The sequence below is a fragment of the Mesoplodon densirostris genome, chromosome X, assembly GCF_025265405.1.
Source record: "Mesoplodon densirostris isolate mMesDen1 chromosome X, mMesDen1 primary haplotype, whole genome shotgun sequence".
Lineage (NCBI taxonomy): Eukaryota > Metazoa > Chordata > Mammalia > Artiodactyla > Ziphiidae > Mesoplodon > Mesoplodon densirostris.
The window spans coordinates 85,582,114-85,604,547 of record NC_082681.1 but is presented as its reverse complement, the minus strand read 5'-3'; the positions used below and the strand labels follow the sequence as shown (position 1 = coordinate 85,604,547).

The following is a 22,434-nucleotide window of genomic DNA, read 5'->3' as shown; positions in this document are numbered from 1 at the left end:
ATGGCTCTACATAAATCGTTAAAGCCAGTGTCTCAGAATGCAGAACATTTAAAAGAGAAAATGTTCTCTACCCATCCCCTTACCTAGATGTAGGCTTTGGATAAGCTGATAATAAAAAGAGAAATAAATGTAGTTTCCCATTCAACTCAGAAGGCTACACATGTGAAAGGTGCCAAAGAAGTTATTTCAGACCTCATTTGGGGGACTATTAGACACATAATTGAACTGGAAAGAATCCACCTCATCTCTTCTCATTCCTGTTAATTATGACTCTAACCAGCAAACTCACCCTGCTGAGTGAAAGCTCATCAATCCAATATCTAGTGGATATTCAAAATGTAATTACTGGGGAAGGACCTTCAAGATGACAGAGGAGTATGACATGTAGGAGTATGACATGGAGATCACCTTCTTCCCAACAAGTGCATCAAAAATGGACTTGAGGATATGGGGAGGGGGAAGGGTAAGCTGTGACAAAGTGAAAGAGCGGCATGGACATATATACACTACCAAACGTAAGGTAGATAGCTAGTGGGAAGCAGCCGCATAGCACAGGGAGATCAGCTCGGTTCTTTGTGACCGCCTGGAGGGGTGGGATAGGGAGGGTGGGAGGGAGATGCAAAAGGGAGGGGATATGGGAACATATGTATATGTATAACTGATTAAATTTGTAAAATAAAAAAAAATAAAAAATAAAAAAAAATACATCTACATGTGGAAGAACTCCTACGGTACACCTACTGAAGGCTGGGAAAAGACCTCAGACTTCCCAAAAGGCAAGAAACTCCCCATGCACCTGGTTATGTGGCTGACAGGATCTTGGTGCTCCAGCCAGGTGCCAGGCTTGAGTCTCTGAGGTAGGAGAGCTGATCCAGGACACTGGATCACCAGAGACATCCCGGGCCCACGTAATATCAATCGGTGAGAGCTCTCCCAGAGACCTCCATCTCAATGCTAAAACCCAAATGCACTCAACGAGCAGCAAGCTCCAATGCTGGACACCCCATGCCAAACAACTAACAAGACAGGAACACAACCCCACCCATTAGCAGAGAGGCTTCCTAAAATCATAAATAAGGTCACAGACACCCCAAAGCACACAACCAGATGCTGTTCTGCCCACCGGAAAGACAAGATCCAGCCTCATGCATCAGAACACAGGCATCAGTCCCCTCTACCAGGAAGCCTACAAAAACCACTGAACCAACATTACCCAATGGGGGCAGACACCAAAAACAAAAGGAACTACAAACTTGCAGCCTGCTAAAAGAGGACGCCAAAAACAGTTAGTTCATCAAAATTAGAAGAAAGAGAAATACATAGTAGATGAAGGAGCAAGGCAAAGACCCACCAGACCAAACAAATGAAGACAAAATAGGCAGTTTACCTGAAAATGTATTCAGAGTAATGATAGTAAATATGATCCAAAACCTTGGAAATAGAATGGAGAAAATACAAGAAACGTTTAACATAGAATAACTAAAGAGCAAACAATGATGAACAACATAATAAATGAAATAAAAAATTCTCTAGAAGGAATCAGTAGGAGAACAACTAAGGCAGAAGAATGGATAAGTGACCTGGAAGATAAAAACGTGGAAATAACTACTACAGAGCAGAATAAAGAAAAAAGAATGAAGAGAATTGATGACAGTCTCAGAGACTTCTGGGAAAACATTAAACACACCAACATTCAAGTTATAGGGTTTCCAGAAGAAAAAGAGAAAAAGAAAGAGACTGAGAAAATATTTGAAGAGAGTTTAGTTGAAAACTTCCCTAACATGGGAAAGGAAATAGTCAATCAAGTGTAGGAAATGCAGAGTCCTATACAGGATAAATGCAAGGAGAAACATGCCAAGACACATATTAATCAAACAATCAAGAATGAAATACAGGGGAGCTGGGAGAAGATGGCGGAAGAATAAGACGCGGAGCTCACCTTCCTCACCACAGATACACCAGAAATTCAACTACACGTGAAACAACTCCTACAGAACACTTACTGAATGCTGGCAGAACACCTCAGACCCCCCAAAAGGTGGATAAAAGGCTCTTTGTGCTGCAGCCAGGACTCAGTGCTGTGCCTCTGAGGTGGGAGAGCCAACTTCAGGGCAGTGGTCCACAACAGACCGCCCAGCTCCACATAATATCAAACGGCGAAAATCTCCCAGAGATCTCCATCTCAACAACAGCACCCAGCTTCACTGAACGACAAGCAAGCTACAGTGCTGGACACCCTATGCCAAGCAACTAGAAAGACAAGAACACAACCCAATCAATTAGCAGAGAGGCTGCCTAAAAACATAATAATGTCACAGACACCACAAAACACACCACCAGATGTGGACCCGTCCACCAGAAAGACAAGATCAAGCCTCATAGACCAGAACACAGGCACCAGTCCCCTCCAACAGGAAGCCTAAACAACCCACTGAAACAACCTTAGCTACTGGGGACAGACAGCAAAAACAACGGGAACTATGAACCTGCAGCCTGCAAAAAGGAGACCCCAAACACAGTAAGATAAGCAAAATGAGAAGACAGAAAAACACACAGCAGGTGAAGGAGCAAGATAAAAACCCACCAGACCTAACAAATGAAGAGTAAATAGGCAGTCTACCTGAAAAAGAATTCAGAATAATGAGGGTAAAGATGATCCAAAATCTTGGAATTAGAATAGACAAAATGCAAGAAACAGTTAACAAGGGCCTAGAAGAACTAAAGATGAATCAAACAATGATTAGAAACACAATAAATGAAATTAAAAATACTCTAATTGGGATCAATAGCAGAATAACTGAAGCAGAAGAACAGAGAAGTGACGTGGAAGATAAAATAGTAGAAATAATGAGTGCAGAGCAGAATAAAGAAAAAAGAATGAAAAGAACTGAAGACAGTCACAGAGACCTCTGGGACAACATTAAAAGCACCAACATTCAAATTATAGGGATTCCAGGAGAAGAAGAGAAAAAGAAAGGGACTGAGAAAATATTTGAAGAGATTATAGTTGAAAACTTCCCTAATATGGGAAAGGAAATAGTTAATCAAGTCCAGGAGGCACAGAGAGTCCCATACAGAATAAATACAAGGAGAAATACGCCAACACACATATTAATCAAACTGTCAAAAATTAAACACAAAGAAAACATATTAAAAGCAGCAAGGGAAAAACAACAAATAACACAAAAAGGAATCCCCATGAGGTTAACAGCTGATCTCTCAGCAGAAACTCTACAAGCCAGAAGGGAGTGGCAGGACATACTTATAGTGATGAAGGAGAAAAACCTGCAAACAAGATTACTCTACCAAGCAAGGATCTCATTCAGATTTGATGGAGAAATTAAAACCTTTACAGACAAGCAAAAGCTGAGAGAGTTCAGCACCACCAAACCAGCTTTACAACAAATGCTAAAGGGACTTCTCTAGGCAAGAAACACAACAGAAGGAAAATACCTACAATAACGAACCCAAAACAGTTAAGAAAATGAGAATAGGAACATACATATCGATAATTACCTTAAATGTAAATGGACTAAATGCTCCCACCAAAAGACACAGATTGCCTGAATGGATACAAAAACAAGACCCATATATATGCCGTCTACAAGAGACCCACTTCAGACCTAGAGACACATACAGATTGAAAGTAAGGGGATGGGAAAAGATATTCCATGCAAACGGAAATCAAAAGAAAGCTGGAGTAGCAATTCTCATATCAGACAAAATAGACTTTAAAATAAAGACTATTAGAAGAGACAAAGAAGGACACTACATAATGATCAAGGGATTGATCCAAGAAAATATAACAATTGTAAATATTTATGCACCCAACATAGGAGCACCTCAATACATAAGGCAAATACTAACAGCCATAAAAGGGGAAATCGACAGTAACACACTCATAGTAGGGGACTTCATCACCCCACTTTCACCAATGGACAGATCATCCAAAATGAAAATAAATAAGGAAACACAAGCTTTAAATGATACATTAAACAAGATGGACTTAATTGATATTTATAGGACATTCCATCAAAAACCAAAAGAATACACATTTTTCTCAGGTGCTCATGGAACATTCTCCAGGATAGATCATATCTTGGGTCACAAATCAAGCCCTGGGAAGTTTAAGAAAATTGAAATTGTACCAAGGATCTTTTGTGACCACAATACTATGAGATTAGATATCAATTACAGGAAAATATCTGTAAAAAATACAAACACATGGAGGCTGAACAATACACTACTTAATACCGAAGTGATCACTGAAGAAATCAAACAGGAAATCAAAAAATACCTAGAAACAAATGACAATGGAGAGATGACGACCCAAAACCTATGGGATGCAGCAAAAGCAGTTCTAAAGGGGAAGTTTATAGCAATACAATCACACCTTAAGAAAAAGGAAACATCTCGAGTAAACAACCTGACCCTGCACCTAAAGCAATTACAGAAAGAAAAACAAAAAACCACCAAAGTTAGCAGAAGGAAAGAAATCATAAAGATCAGATCAGAAATAAATGAAAAAGAAATGAAGGAAATGATAGCAAAGATCAATAAAACTAAAAGCTGGTTCTTTGAGGAGATAAACAAAACTGATAAATCATTAGCCAGATTCATCAAGAAAAAAGGGAGAAGACTCAAATCAATAGAATTGGAAATGAAAAAGGAGAAGAAACAACTGACACTGCAGAAATACAAAAGATCATGAGAGATTACTACAAGCAACTCTATGCCAATGAAATGGACAACCTGGAAGAAATGGACAAATTCTTAGAAATGCACAACCTGCCAAGACTGAATCAGAAAGAAACAGAAACTTGGAATAGACCAATCATAAGCACTGAAATTGAAACTGTGATTAAAAATCTTCCAACAAACAAAAGCCCACAACCTGATGGCTTCACAGGCGAATTCTATCAAACATTTACAGAAGAGCTAACACCTACCCTTCTCAAACTCTTCCAAAATATAGCAGAGGGAGGAATACTCCCAAACTCATACTACGAGGACACAATCACCTTGATACCAAAGCCGGACAAGGATGTCACAAAGAAAGAAAACTACAGGCCAATATCACTGATGAACATAGATGCAAAAATCCTCAACAAAATACTAGCAACAGAATCCAACAGCACATTAAAAGGATCATACACCAAGATGAACAGGGCTTTATTCCTGGAATGCAAGGATTCTTCAATATATGCAAATCAATCAACCTGATACACCATATTAACAAATTGAAGGAGAAAAAATATATGATCATCTCAATAGACGCAGAGAAAGCCTTTGACAAAATTCAACACCCATTTATGATAAAAACCCTGCAGAAAGTAGGCATAGAGGGAACTATCGGCAACATAATAAAGGCCATATATGACAAACCCACAGCCAACATCGTCCTCAATGGTGAAAATTGAAACCATTTCTGCTAAGATCAGGGACAAGACAAGGCTGCCCACTCTCACCACTCTTATTCAACATAGTTTTGGAAGTTTTAGCCACAGCAATCAGAGAAGAAATGGAAATCAAAGGAATCAAATTGGAAAAGAAGAAGTAAAGCTGTCACTGTTTGCAGATGACATGATACTATACATAGGGAATCCTAAAGATGCTACCAGAAAACTACTAGAGCTAATCAATGAATTTGGTAAGGTAGCAGGATACAAAATTAATGCACAGAAATCTCTGGCATTCCTGTACACTAATGATGAAAAATCTGAAAGTGAAATCAAGTAAACACTCCCATTTACCACTGCAACAAAAAGAATAAAATAATTACGAATAAACCTAACTAAGGACACAAAAGACCTGTATGCAGAAAATTATAAGACACTGATGAAAGAAATTAAAGATGATACAAATAGATGGAGAGATATACCATGCTCCTGGATTGGAAGAATCAATATTGTGAAAATGACTCTACTACACAAAGCAATCTACGGATTCAATGCAATCCCTATCAAACTACCACTGGCATTTTTCCCACAGCAAGAACAAAAAATTTCAAAATTTGTTTGGAAAAACTAAAGACCCCGAATAGCCAAAGCAATCTTCAGAACAAAAAATGTAGCAGGAGGAATCAGGCTCCCTGACTTCAGACTATACTACAAAGTTACAGTAATCAAGACAGTGGGGTACTCACACAAAAACAGAAAGATAGATCAATGGAACCGGATAGAAAGCCCAGAGATAAACCCACGCACATTAGGTCACCTTATCTTTCATTAAGGAGGCAGGAATGTACAGTGGAGAAAGGACAGCCTCTTCAATAAGTGGTGCTGGGAAAACTGGACAGGGACATGTAAAAGTATGAGATTAGATCACTCCCTAACACCATACACAAAAATAGGCTCAAAATGGATTAAAGACCTAAATGTAAGGCCAGCAACTATCAAATTCTTAGAGGAAATCATAGGCAGAACACTCTATGACATAAATCACAGCAAGATCCTTTTGGACCCACCTCCTAGAGAAATGGAAATAAAAACAAAAATAAACAAATGGGACCTAAAAAACTTCAAAGCTTTTGCACAAAATATAAAATAATAATAATAAAAAATAAAAAAACAAAGCTTTTGCACAGCAAAGGAAACCATAAACAAGACCAAAAGACAACCCTCAAAATGGGAGAAAATATTTGCAAATGAAGCAACTGACAAAGGATTAATCTCCAAAATATATAAGCAGCACATGCAGCTCAATAGCAAAAAAACAAACAACCCAATCCAAAAATGGGCAGAAGACCTAAATAGACATTTCTCCAAAGAAGATATACAGAATGCCAACAAACACATGAAAGAATGCTCAACATCATTAATCATTAGAGAAATGCAAATCAAAACTACAATGAGATATCATCTCACACCAGTCAGAATGGCCATCATCAAGAAATCTAGAAACAATAAATGCTGGAGAGGGTGTGGAGAAAAGGGAACACTCTTGCACTGCTGGTGGGAATGTGAATTGGTACAGCCACTATGGAGAACACTATGGAGGTTCCTTAAAAAACTAAAAATAGAACTACCATATGACCCAGTAATCCCACTACTAGGCATATACCCTGAGAAAACCATAATTCAAAAAGAGACATGTACCAAAATGTTCATTGCAGCTCTATTCACAATAGCCCAGAGATGGAAACAACCTAAGTGTCCATCATTGGATGAATGGATAAAGAAGATGTGGCACATATATACCATGGAATATTACTCAGCCATAAAAAGAAACGAAACTGAGATATTTGTAATGAGGTGGATAGACCTAGAGTCTGTCATACAGAGTGAAGTAAGTCAGAAAGAGAAAGGCAAATACCGTATGCTAACACATATATATGGAATTTAAGAAAAAAAATGTCATGAAGAACCTAGGGGTAAAACAGGAATAAACACACAGACTTACTTGAGAATGGACTTGAGGATATGTGGAGGGGGAAGTGTAAGCTGTGACAAAGCAAAAGAGAGGCATGGACATATATACAGTACCAAACATAAGGTAGATAGATAGTGGGAAGCAGCCGCATAGCGCAGGAAGATCAGCTCGGTGCTTTGTGACCGCCTGGAGGGGTGGGATAGGTAGGGTGGGAGGGAGGGAGATGTAAGAGGGAAGGGATGTGAGAACAGATGTATATGTATGACTGATTCACTTTGTTATAAAGCAGAAACTAATAAAAAAAGTGGAAAGAGCCCATGGGATGTAACTTTAAAAAAAAAAAAGAAGAAGATGTGGCACATATATACAATGGAATATTACTCAGCCATAAAAAGAAACGAAACTGAGATATTTGTAATGAGGTGGATAGACCTAGAGTCTGTCATACAGAGTGAAGTAAGTCAGAAAGAGAAAGACAAATACCATATGCTAACACATATATACGGAATTAAAGAAAAAAAATGTCATGAAGAACCTAGGGGTAAAACAGGAATAAGGACACAGAACTACATGAAAATGGACTTGAGGATATGGGGAGGGGAAGGGTAAGCTGTGACAAAGCGAGAGAGAGGCATGGACATATATACAGTACCACACGTAAGGTAGATAGATAGTGGGAAGCAGCCACATAGCACAGGGAGATCAGCTTGGTGCTTTGTGACCGCCTGGAGGGGTGGGATAGGGAGGCTGGGAGGGAGGGAGACGCAAGAGGGAAGGGATATGGGAACAGATGTATATGTGTAACTGATTCACTTTGTTATAAAGCAGAAACTAATAAAAAAAATGTAAAAAAAAAAGAATGAAATACAAACAATAAATGTGAAAAGCAGTAAGGGAAAAGCAGCAAATAACATACAAGGGAATCCGCATAACGTTAACAGAGGATCTTTCAGCGGAGACTCTGCAAGCCAGAAGGAAGTGGCAGGATATATTTAAAGGGATGAAAGGGAAAAACCTACAAGCAAGACTACCCTACCCAGCAAGCATCTCATTCACATTCGATGGAGAAATTAAAACCTTTACACACAAGCAAAAGCTAAGAGAATTCAGCACCACCAAACCAACTTCACAGCAAACGCTAAAGGAACTTCTCTACACAGAAAAGAGAAGAGAAGGAAAACACCTACAATAACAAATCCAAAGCAATTAAGAAATGGTAAGAGGAACATATATATCCATCAATACATTTAAAAAAATGGATTAAATGTTCCAACCAAAAGACACAGATTGGCTAAATGGATACAAAAACAGGACGAGTATATACCCTGTCAACAAGAGACCCACTTCAGACCTAGGGGCACATACAGACTGAAAGTGAGAGGATGGAAAAAAATATTTCATGCAAATGGAAATCAAAAGAAAGCTGGAATAGAAATTCTCATATCATACAAAATAGACTTTAAAATAAACACTATTACAACAAAGAAGGACACTACATCATGATCAAAAAATCAATACTAGAAAAAGATATAACAATAGTAAATATTTATGCAGCCAACATAGGAGTACGTCAACATATAAGGGAAATGCTTACAGCCTTAAAAGGGGAAATTGATAGTTATACAGTAATAATAGGGGACTTTAACACCCCACTCTCACCAATGGAGACATCATCCAAAATGAAAATAAATAAGGAAACACAAGCTTTAAATGGCACATTAAACAAGATGGACTTAATTCATATTTATAGGACAGTCCATCCAAAAACAAGAGAATACACTTTCTCCTCAAGTGCTCAATGAATATTCTCCAGGATAAATCCTATCTTAAGTCACAATTCAAGCCTTGGTAAATTTAAGAAAACTGAAATCGTATCAACTATCTTTTCTGACCAGAACTATGATATCTCTAGCTATGAGACTAGATATAAATTACAGGAAAAAAAACAGTAAAAAACACAAACACCTGGAGGATAAACAATGTGCTACTAAATAATCAAGAGGTCACTGAAGATATCAAAGGGGAGATCGAAAAATACCTAGAAACTAATGACAATGAAAACACGATGATCCAAAACCTATGGGATGCAGCAAAAGCTGTTCTAAGAGGGAAGTTTATAGCTATACAATGCTACTTCAAGAAACAAGAAAAATCTCAAATAAACAACCTAACATTCCACCTAAAGCTATTAGGGAAAGAAAAACAAAAGAAACCCAAAGTTAGCAGAAGGAAAGAAACCATAAAAAACAGATCAGAATAACTGAAAAAGAAATGAATAATATTACAGCAAAGATCAATAAAACTAAAAGATGTTTCTTTGAGAAGATAAACAAAACTGATAAACCATTAGCCAGACTCACCAAGAAAAAGAGTGAAAAGACTCAAATCAACAGAATTACAGGGCTTCCCTGGTGGCGCAGTGGTTGAGAGTCCGCCTGCCGATGCAGGGGACACGGGTTCGTGCCCCGATCCCGGAAGATCCCACATGCCGCGGAGTGGCTGGGCCCGCGAGCCATGGCCGCGGAGCCTGTGTGTCCGGAGCCTGTGCTCCGCAACGGGAGAGGCCACAGCAGTGAGAGGCCCGCGTACAGCAAAAAAAAAAAAAAAAAAAACAAACAAAAAAACCTGAAAAACAGAATTACAAATGAAAAAAAAGTAACAACTGACACTGCAGAATTACAAAGGATCATGAGAAATTACTACAAGCAACTATATGCCAATGAAATGGACAACCTGGAAGAAATGGACAAATTCTTAGAAAAGCACAACCTTCCGATACTGAACCAGGAAGAAACAGAAAATATAAACAGATGAATCAGAAGCACTGAAAATGAGACTGTGATTAAAAATCTTCCAACAAACAAAAGCCCACAACCTGATGGCTTCAGAGGCAAATTATATCAAGCATTTAGAGAAGAGATAACACCTATCCTTCTCAAACTCTTCCAAAATATAGCAGAGGAAGGAACACTCCCAATCTCACTCTATGAGGCCACCATCACCCTGATACCAAAACAAGAAAAAGATGTCACAAAGAAAGAAAATTACAGGCCAATATCACAGATGAACATAGATGCAAAAATCCTCAACAAAATACTAGCAAACAGAATCCAACATCACATTAAAAGGATCATACACCATGATCAAGTGGGGTTTATACCAGGAATGCAAGGATTCTTCAGTATATGCAAATAAATCAATGTGATATACCATATAAACAAACTGAAGGCTAAAAACCGTATGATCATTTCAATAGATGCAGAAAAAGCTTTTGCAAAATTCAACACCCATTTATGATAAAAGGCCTCCAGAAAGTAGACATAAAGGGAACTTACCTCAACATAATAAAGGCCATATATGACAAACCCACAGACAACATTGTTCTCAGTGGTGAAACTGAAAACATTTCCACTAAGATCAGGAACAAGACAAGTTTGCCCACTCTCACCACTATTATTCAATGTAGTTTTGGAAGGTTTAGCCACAGCAATTTAGAGGAGAAAAAGAAGTAAAAGGAATTCAAATTGGAAATGAATTCAAACTGTCACTGTTTGCAGATGACATGATACTATACATAGAGAATCCTAAAGATGCCACCAGAAAACTACTAGAGCTAATCAATGGATTTGGTAAAGTAGCAGGATACAAAATTAATGCACAGAAATCTCTTGCACTCCTATACAATAATGATGAGCAATCTGAAGAGAAACTAAGGAAACAATCCCCTTTAGCACTGCAACAACAATAATAAAATACCTAAGAATAAACCTATCCAAGGAGACAAAAGACCTATATGCAGAAAACTATAAGATACTGATGAAAGAACTAAAAGATGATACAGATGGAGAGATATACCATGTTCTTGGATTGGAAGAATCAACATTGTGAAAATGATTATACTACTTAAAGCCATCTACATATTCAATGCAATCCCCATCAAACTACCAATGGCATTTTTCACAGAAGTAGAACAAAAAAATTCACAATTTGTATGGAAACACAGAAGACCCTGAACAGCCAAAGCAATCTTGGGAAAGAAAAACGGAGCTGAAGGAATCTGGCTCCTTGGCTTCAGGCTATACTACAAAGCTACGGTAATCAAGACAGTATGGTACTGGCAGAAGAACAGAAATAGAGATCAATGGAATAGGATAGAAAGTCCAGAGACAAACCCACCCACATTTGGTCACCTTATCTTTGATAAAGGAGGCATGAATATACAAAGGAGAAAAGACAGTCTCTTCAATATGTTGTGCTCAGAAAACTGGACAGCTACATGTAAAAGAATGAAATTAGATCACTCCATGACACCATATACAAGAATAAACTCAACATACATTAAATACCTAAATGTAAGTCCAGACACTATAAAACTCTTACAGTAAAACATAGGTAGAATACTCTATGACATAAGTAACAGCAACATCCTTTTTGATCCACCTCCTAAAGAAATGGAATTAGAAACAAAAATAAACAAATGGGACCTAATGAAACATAAAAGCTTTTACACAGCAAAGGAAACCATAAACAAGACGAAAAGACAACCCTCAGAATGGGAGAAAATATTTGCAAATGGAGCAACTGACAAAGGATTAATCTCCAAAATTTACAAGCAGCTCATGCAGCTCAATATCAAACAAACAAACAACCCAATCCAAAAATAGGCAGAAGACCTAATTAGACATTTTCTAAAGAAGATATACAGATTGCCAACAAACACATGAAAGAATGCTCAACATCACTGATCGTTAGAGCAATGCAACTCAAAACTGTAATGAGGTATCCCTTCACACCAGTCAGAATGGCCATCATCAAAAAATCTACAAACAATAAGTGCTGGAGAGGGTGTGGAGAAAAGGGAACCCTCTTGCACTGTTGGTGGGAATGCAAATTGATACAGCCACTATGGTGAACAGTATGGAGGTTCCTTAAAAAACTAAAAATAGAACTACCATACGATGCAGCACTACTGAGCATATACCCTGAGAAACCCTTAATTCAAAAAGAGTCTTGTACCACAATGTTCATTGCAGTTCTATTTACAATAGCCCAGACATGGTAGCAACCTAAGTGTCCATCGACTGATGAATGGATACAGAAGATGTGGCACATATATACAGTGGAATATTACTCAGCCATAAAAAGAAATGAAATTCATTTTTTTTTGTAGTGAGGTGGATGGACCTAGAGTCTGTCATACAGAGTGAAGTAAGTCAGAAAGAGAGAAACAAATACCATATGCTAACACATATTTATGGAATCTAAAGAAAAAAAAAAGGTTCTGAAGAACCTAGGGGCAGGACAGGAATAAAGACACAGACGTAGAGAATGGACTTGAGGACACCGGGAGGGTGAAGGTTAAGCTGGGATGAAGTGAGAGAGTGGCATGGACTTACATATACTTCCAAATGTAAAATGGATTACATTTGATTACACTGATTACACATAGCATACATGTGCTATGTGGGAAGCAGCTGCATAGCACAGGGAGATCAGCTCATGCTTTGTGACCACCTAGAGGGGTGGTATAGGGAGAATGGAATGGAGATGCAAGAGGGAAGAGATATGGGAATATATGTATACGTATAGCTGATTAACTTTGTTATAAAGCAGAAACACACCATTGTAAAGCAATTATACTCCAATAAAGATATTAAAAAGAAAACAAAACTGAAATATCAGAAAGTCATTAAATTTGCTGTCTTTTTATGATAGTAAAAAGCTGGAAATGAAGATCCAACAATTCAGAAATACCACTTAAACACCCTATGCAGAAAAGTTATCATAGCAGGCCTGACTACTGTCCTTGGAAAGGCCAACTTGCAAGGTTGCCCCTTGGCTGATGCCTGTGAGCTTGAATTTTGGAAAGGTTCCCTCCATTCCCTAACTGATAAGAGTGACTCACTGTGCCTAAACTGTACAAACAATGTGGCTTATGCTAAATACTTGCTTTCCTTGTGAGCATCTAGAACTTTGGTATACACCAAGCAGAGTGCTTATGTGACCAGCCCCCACTAAAAAAACTGGCACTGATTCTCCAATGAGCTTCTCTAATAAACAACGCTTTTCACATGTTCTCACAAGTTGTTGCTAGAGGAGTTAAAGCATGTCCTATGTGACTCCCCTGGGAGAGGGCTCTCAAGCTTGTGCCTGGTTTTCTCCAGACTTCACCCCTTTTCCCTTTGCTGATTTTGTTTTCTATCCTTTCACTGTAATAAATCACAGTCACAAGTATGACTATATGCCAGGTCCTGCGAGTCCTCCTACTGAATCAATGCGCTTGAGGGATGGTCTTGGGGACCCCCAACACATTCCAAAACTTCTATATTTGTCTCAAAGCTCTTTCTTGAGACCTAGACTCAAACGCTTGATATCAAATACCTGATGTATTTTTAATCACCTTGTATTCAAGTCTAAAACTGAAGACACTGTCTGTCTTTCTTCTTCTGCTCCTTATCTTGCTAACATATCCATAACCACTTGGGTCACCTAAGCCGGAAACCAGGAAACCTGGGATGCATACTAAACTTCTCCCTCTTTCTCCCAACCACATTAATGTGTCACCAGGTTCTTTTAATTCTACCACCTAAATATCTCTTAAAACCATCTCCTCCTCTCCATCCACAGTCATTGCCTTAGCTCATGTTCTCATCACTTCTCAAATCACTCTCCTGCATTCTTAGCTCCAGCAAACCAATTCTCCATACCAAAACCAAAGTCATCTTTCTAAAATAAAAATATACTTACAGTCCTTTCCAGCTTAAAATAAATACTCTTGTGGTTGCTCTCTTCAGGATAATGTTCAAATTCCTCAATCTAGCCACGAAGCCTTTCATGATCTGAGTTTACTTACTGACCTCTTTCCTTCTCTCCCTGCGTAAGTTAGGATAGAATGCCTTCTCCAGGCTATTACCCAAAGCATAAGGCTGTTTCTGGCTTCCCAGTCTGAATTCCATATTCTTCATCTATGCTCCCATAGCACCCTATGCTTTAGACTATGAGAACTCTGACTCGGTGTTTTGAGTGCACTAGTTATTTAATAAAAGTTTGTTGAATTGTTGAATGTTGAATTAAAAGGAGAGATCATGAATTGTTTTTTCCCTTTTTAAAAAAATGTGTTTGCTGGTATTCTTCTGTTTTAATTAAATGAACCAAAAGAAAGCAACAATGAAAAAATTACCTCATAGTTTCTGTTGGCGTCTGTTATGGTCCAGTACCTGTTAGGAAGTCCCATACGTCCAAAGTCTGATATTGGGTCAATCAGCTTCCATCCATTTTTCCTCATCTCTTTTGAGGATTTGGGATTGTAAGAAAAAGCGTACAGATCTTCATGTAATTCTAGAGAAGAAAGATAGGCATGAAAACAAAGTAATAATGAGTGAAACTTAATACTAAATAGTGCAAAAAAGCCTAGATTTTCTTTTCTCTAAGGGAATGTTTGTCAACAGCCCCTGAAAAGGACAATAGTTTGTGTACAAGGTTGCCTTTATTTGTATACAAGGCATAAGAACTGAAATATTGATTCAGTCTTCTTTTAAAAATATTTAAATTTATATGATACCAATACAAAGCAGGAACATTCTGCCTGGTTTCCTGTGAATTGTTGGATAATGGACTGAACTCAAGCTTCCAGGTTTCACATGCTAAGCAAGTGGTCCTTACCATAAATTTCTAACTGAACTTCAATGTCCCAATTGCACTGTTTGTTGTAACATACTGCAAAACATTAACAGTGTTCTTGCATTCTACTCATCAGGTCAATACCTGCTTCTGGCTGATAAATGGCCATTTCTTCTCTTCTTCCGATAACCCCACTTCCTCCCTTCACAAAGTTCAACATGTAATCAATAACTCATTTGACCAACTTATGTGGCATTAACTTTTCCAGAGATGGATGGAGTCTTCCAGAGCCTTTTACAAAGTGTCGGGCCAGCTAACAGATAGCCTCTGTCAACAGAGCACCAGCAAATTCTGAGAAATTGTTCTAGGAAAAGGGTAGAAGAAAATGGGGAGGGAAATGTAATTTTAATCCACAGACTAGGACATTAGTCCACAGACTAAAATCAGAGGAAGCTGATGGGTTAGCAACCTGGAGTTGGGGCTGGAAGATGAGAGGGTGAGGCTGGAGGAAGCAGGGATAACTGCATTAAGGACTCTGATAAACTTCCCTAGTTTGCTAGTTGGAACTAAAAGTAGGGGTAGGAACAATAGGCCAAACATAAAGCTTGCAGGACAACAGTAAACAAATTTTGCTCCAAAGCAGTATTACTTCCTGAAGTGTTGAAAAATTTACAAGTTGATACTTAAGAGGAAAGAGGGAAAGTGAAGGAAATAGCAGCTGTTAAACATCTACTATATACCAAGTACAGAGTAAAAATGCATACATGCATTTAAACCTCAAAACAACCACCACAGGGAGCTTATACTATCATTATTTTTACAGGTGAGGAACCTGAGTTCAAAGGTTATGTATTTTGTCCAAATACCATGGAGCTGTAAGAGGCAAAGCCCAGATTCAAACTCTGCTCTATTTAACTCCATAACCAATGATCTTTCCATTATGCCATTCTGGGAGAAAAAATACAATGGTTTTAGATAAAAATACTATCATAACTACCTGGCTGAGAAAGCTTTAACAGTGAAATGTAAACCTCATGGCACACAACGTCAGATTCTAAAACAAAGTGGGCTACTCGGAAGTTCTTACAGCGGAGGATCAGGGGACAACCCAGGCTAGTGATGGACAACTTCTCCACAGTGGCAATATGATGCAGTGCAATCTACAAAACAGAAGAGAACCAAAATAATTCACAGACATGCACTAGATCTATCACTCTCAGTGTGCCTGACTCTCAGTAATGGTAACAGCATGGCCAGAGATGTGATCACATCTACAGCCTACAACCATCCTTTGTAAGGTACAACTGGGTTTTTTTTAAACAGAAGTAAATAGTGGTAAAGCAATGAAAAGCAAATTACGATATTATAAAACTTCCCTCTCCTTAGGGATATAAGGTTAAGAGATTTACAGGGCAATTGTGGCGAACTGGCTCAGAACAAATGGCTTCTAGCATGCTGTGGTGGAGTTTAAAAATCATAGTAGAATGATTGTCAGAGAGAAAAATAGAACTTCCTTTTGTTCTACCAAATCACTAATTAAAATGATTAATAATTTGTATGGTGCTTTACTGCTCATGAGGTAGTCCATGATCATTAACTATTTAATCCCTGTAACAACACTTATGACGTATAATCATCCCATTTCAGGAATGAAGAAACCAAAGCTCTGAGAAGTGAACTTTTCATCAGAGGCCACACAGCCAAAAAGTGGCACAAACAGGATTTGAACCATGGCAGTCTAACTTTGTTTAGGGTTATTTGTCTAGAAATTCTAAACTCTAGTCCTGGAATTAGGATTTAACTAGAAATATTACAGGGAAAATTTCTCTTCCACATTTTAGACTCTAGTGACAGTAAAGCAAAGAATGAAATGGGGGAAATTTTTACCTAAGTGACTAAGGGAATGAGTGGAGACTGTAAGACTAAGGACTAAAGGAACTATACATAAGCACTGTACTGCAGTTAATAAAGTTGTTTCCCATGGGAGTACAGATTAATAATTCAGATTTTTTTAAAAATGAAGGATTATTAAATTTTGAGTCTCATCATTCCTGCTCATGCTGATGCCAGCAAAAAAGAAATGCAAGGAAAGGGAACCGGCACAAGAAACGGTATACAAATAATACAAGTCTCTCTTTATAATTTCAAAAAGCTATGGAATCATGGTTTTACATTTTAGTCTCTGATGTTCTCCTCCTATCTGTGTCTCTGATGTTTCCTACAACTAGAGCCTGAATGTACTCTTTTCATTCTCTGGACTCCCTGTCCTGTGCCTAGAATGGCCTTCCGATCATCACTCTTTTCTTTTCCTCCATCTCACACAGTCTATGCCCCAGCCTCCATTTATTTGGAAAAGAAATCTCTTCCTGGAAATCTTTCAATCATATCCATCATCTAAGAATGGGGTAGATGTAGGGACTATTCACATATTCTGAGAAGGAATTTTCCATCTTAATTTCTGTCTTAACTATTCTGTCAAACTCAATTCCTGTATGGCAGTTTTGAAGGGCCATAAAAACTACTGATAATGTAACAGGAATTAATGTATCAAATTTCAAGAAAATCAAAGTCCTGTTGATCAATATGGGAGACCTGTGTTTGGGTAGTAAAACAGTGATCATCGAGATCAGGTGCCAGGCAAAAACTGGTGAATTGGAAAGAGGCAGAAAGTGAAGCAGACTAAGGATGGAAAGAGCTTCATTAATAGTACTAATTGGGTAAATATGCCTCCTTTGACATATAGAAATAATTAACATAAGTTCTCCCTTCCCGATCTAGTCCATTAGGTTTGAAATTATACCCAGTAGAAACAAATCTGGAGACATGTGCTGTCTGCAAATGCAGGTAGAAAGGGGAAAGGCTCATGGCACAGTACTAAAGAACTGGTTCCCAAACTGTTAGAAATGGAAGAGTCCTTACTAATTATATAATCTAACAACCTCATTTTACATATGAGGAAACTGAAGCCCAGAGAGCAAGAGTCACTTACCCAAGGTCAAATAGCCAGTTAGTGCACAACTGAGTCTAGCTAGAACCAACTCTCCTGATTCCTCTTTTCTCATTCCCTTCATCATACCAAAGTGAAAAGATACAATGTCATATGAGGAAAGCTCATGGTGTTTTTAAAAAGGAAGTATTAAAATGCTTCTTTCAAATGTATATTGTTTAATTCATTTTATACTTATATAATCATATCTATCATGTGCCAGACACCATTTTAAGCATTTACAACATTAACTTTTTTATTCCATAACCAGGTATTATTTCCTCTATTTTAGAGATGAGGGAAGTGAGCCTCAGATAAGTTAAATAACTTGCCCAAGGTTACAAAGGTAGTAAATGTTGAAGCTGGGATTTCACCTTGAGCAGACTGGCTCTAGAGTCTGTGATCTTAATCACTATGCTATGGCATATACCAGAAGCATGTTTTACTTGTTAGAGAGGGCTAAGCATAAGTCTGGCTAATGATTAAGATTAAATGGTCCTACTTTAGGATGAGGTAGGCATAAAGTAACATAAGCAGTGCTAAACTAATTAGACAACATTGTTTAAAGGTATAACAAAACACACACACACACACACACACACACACACCACCCTGTCTTAGGTCAGAGTGTTGGTCTAAATTATTGGTACCCAAAATGTAGTCCATGAGCCACCAGCATCACCTGAGAGCGCTTTAGAAATTTAAAATCTGAGGCCTGAGATTCTGCATTTTTAACAAGCTCCCAGGCGATACAGATGTTCTTGGTTTTTGGACCACATTTCATGGGTAGCAAGGCTTTAAATTACTTCGGGATGCTTACCAAGTAAGCTCAGAAAATGAGCAGACACTACTTTACCTAAAAATATTGAGGAAAAGTCCCATGTAGCTTAGGATGACTATAGTCAACAACTTGAGGGACGAGAAATCATATGATTCAATCTCTGAAAAGACCCCCCCCAGAATAGATTCTTTGAAGAAAAGGTTTTACAGCAATTTAACTGTTAACTGAAATTTAACCATGTTAGAAAGCATGTATACACAACTCCTCCAGACCCTTTGATATTTCTTCTCATGAACATACCCATGTCTCTTTTCGGGCTGCACCAGAAGCCTCCACATAGATCAGATGGGTTGCAGTAAGATATAGACTCCCATTAGCTGGTTTCTTACCTACATAACGATCCAGTAATTTCACATTTTCTACCTGTTATATGAGGGGGGAGAAAAATACTGATTAAGTTATCAACTCACCACCTGTGATTAAAGTGGTGTAATTCAAACCAAGATAAATGCTGTTAATTTGATATAAAACTTCTTTGAGGCTTTCTAGGTCCTGTCAAAGTGGCAAACTGGTATGATCTGTGTTTCCTTTTCCTAAATCAGCCCCGAAGAAACTATAAAAGTGAGAGGGAAACGTGGATTCTAAGAAGGATTAAAATTCTAGATGATGTTACTATGATGGGGTAGATGTATGTGGAAGATAAATAGGACATAAGAGCCTGCTGAGGTACTAATCTTGTTAGAGGGAAGTGGCAGTTATTGTATGTGGAAAAATCAATAGGTGTAAACAACATGAGATTAGATCTTAAGTTAAAGGGCAAGAAAATAGAGTATATAATTTTCTAAAAAGCAGGAGAAAACTTGATGTATCCAGTGGAAAGTAGGAATGAAAAAAAAGAAGCAAACAAAAAAACCCAAAAAAGAGTACCATAAATGGAAAGCATATAATTAAATGCCAGAAATAAGTCCCAATATAAGAGAAATAACAAATGTACACAAATTAAACTTACCAGTTAAAAGACAGACTTACAGACTGAATTAAAACAAATACTCAACAATATTCAGTCCAGAAGATTATGTCTAAAATAAAGAGATGTAAATAAGTTGAAAATAAAAAGATAGAAAAGATATACTAGTCAAATATGAACAAAGCTTGAGTAGATTTAATATCTGACAAAATAGAATCAAGAGACAAAGAACAACAGGACAAGAAGATATATTGATCATAAATATATATGCATCTTACAAGCCAGTTTCAAAATACAGCTTGCTTGATGTACTTGCTTGTAGCAGAACTGCAGAGAGAAAAGAAACACTTGGATACTTTAACACTTTAGTTAGGAATTGATATATCAAGCATACAAATAAAAAACAAAAATGAATAGAGATACAGTATACTTGCACATTACAACTACAAAGTTCAAGCTATTAGATATACAGAGAACTCTATATCCAACAAATGAAGAACATAAAGTCATTCAAGACAACTAATAGAACATTTCTAAAAAGACATCATGATAATGGCTGTAAAGGAAGCCTCAATAAATTCTAAAGGTTCAATATCACACAGTCTACATTCTCCAACCATGACACAATGACATTAGAAATTAATAACAAAATAATAGGCAAAGTTAGCATATGTTTGGAAGCAAAATAGCATATTATTAAATTAACCTTGGGTTAAAAGGAAATCATAAATAAAATTAATAAATATTTAGAAGTGAATAATAATAAAAACACAACATGAAAAGTTGTGGGGCACAGCTAAAGCAGAACTAAGAAGGAAATGTATACATTTAAGTACACTTATCATTAAAGAAGAAACGTTGATAAACAAGCATTCAATTCAATGAAGAAAGCAAAAGAACAGAGAAACAAGCACGACAAAGGACAGAAATTAAGAAGCAGAGAATTGCCCCCCCACATACACACACACACCAAAAAAAAAAACAACAGAAAAGATGAACAAAACTAGACTTTAATTATTTTAAAAGGTTAATAGATCTTTTTAAATTAATTTTTATTGGAATATGGTTGCTCTACAATGTTGTGTTAGCCTCCACTACACAACAAAATGAATCAGCCATACTCATAGAGATATCCCCTCCCTTTTGGACTTCCCTCCCATTTAGGTAGAGTTCCCTGTGCTATAGAGTATGTTCCCAACAGTTGTCTATTTTATACATAGTATCAATAATGTATATGTGTCAATCCCAGTCTCCCAATTCCTCCCACCACACCCCTTTCCCCCTTGGGATCCATACATTTGTTCTCTATGTCTGTGTCTCTATTTCTGCTTTGCAAATAAGATGATCTATACCATTTTTCTAGATTCCACATATATGCATTATTATATGATATTTGCTTTTCTCTTTCTGACTTACCTCACTCTGTATTACACTCTGTAGGTCCATCCACGTCTCTACAAATGATCCAATTTCATTCCTAAAGGTTAATAGATCTTTGACAAGACTGATCAGGAAAAAAAGGGAAAAGAGGCAAATACACAAGCTACAGAATGAAAAAGGGAAGACAATGTAACAAATTTCTTTAAATGAGAGTCTTATGAACAATATGCTAATAAATTGAAAAACCTATATGAAGTGAAAAAATTCCAAGGAAAATACCTCAGTATGACTTATTAGTGAATTCTACCAAACTTCCAAGAAACAGACTACCTTATCCAATTGATTCCAGTTATTAGAAAAAGAATGACAGTCTATTTTATGTATGAGGCTAGCATAATCTTGATTCTAAAACCAAATAGACAACTCTAAGAAATGAAAATGTATACCCATTTCACTTAAGAAATGTAGATGCAAAAATCCAAATAAAAATTATTTAGTGAATCAACAGTATATTTTTAAAAATACATTTGATCAAGTAAATTTAACTCAAGAAAGCAAAGACAGTTCAACATTGAAAAACTTCAATGGAAAACATCACATTAACAGATTAAAAGAGAAAAATCAAATGCTTTATCTCAATTAATAGAGAAAAATACTTTTGAGTTCACTTCTATTTATGATAGCTCTTAGTGAATTAAGAACTGAAGTAAACATCCTGAACTTGGTAAAGATTATATATCAAGAGCCTACAAAGAATGTCATGTGTAATGGAGAAACTAAATGTATTAATTTAAAATCACAAAAAAGACAAACTGGACCCATCTATCACTGCTACTCTTTTAGATATCCTAGCCAGTACAATAAGAAAAAAGAGGGGGAAAATTAAGACATGAAAGGATTGGAACTGAAGTGCTATATCTGGCACAATTTACTGGGAAGATAATTTTCCCAATAAAAAGATAATAGAAGATCTTCTACCAAGATAAAAACAAAAGAATCAACAAACTATTAGAACTTAAATCAGAGGAATTCAGCAAGGTTGCAAGATAAAATATCAACCTACAAAAATCAAGTGTTTCTCTAAACCAGCAATAACCATTAAGAAAATACCATTCACAGTGGCAACAAACACCATGTTGAATACAGGAATTAGCTTAAGCAAGCATATATGAGACTTTTACAGAGAAAACTTTAAAACTCTAATAAGAAAACTGAAGACAACTTAAAGAAATGAAGAGACATCCATGCTCTTGGATGGGACAACTTAATTTTGTAAAGTTGGCAATTATCCCCCAAATTAATCTATAAATTTAATGCAACTACAATTAA

The 22,434-nt window shown here is 37.1% G+C and overlaps 1 protein-coding gene across 1 annotated transcript in view; it reads right to left on the bottom strand.

The window, feature by feature from the left end:
* Positions 1-22,434, bottom strand: part of MTMR8 (myotubularin related protein 8) — a 197,698-nt gene that overhangs the window by 137,622 nt on the left and 37,642 nt on the right. Inside the window, exons 2-4 of the mRNA XM_060086730.1 lie at positions 19,059-19,181; positions 15,989-16,151; positions 14,552-14,709 (exon numbers count right to left, since the gene is read on the bottom strand). Coding sequence (XP_059942713.1) covers positions 14,552-14,709; positions 15,989-16,151; positions 19,059-19,181 — 444 coding nt within the window. The remainder of the gene's footprint in view (positions 1-14,551; positions 14,710-15,988; positions 16,152-19,058; positions 19,182-22,434) is intronic.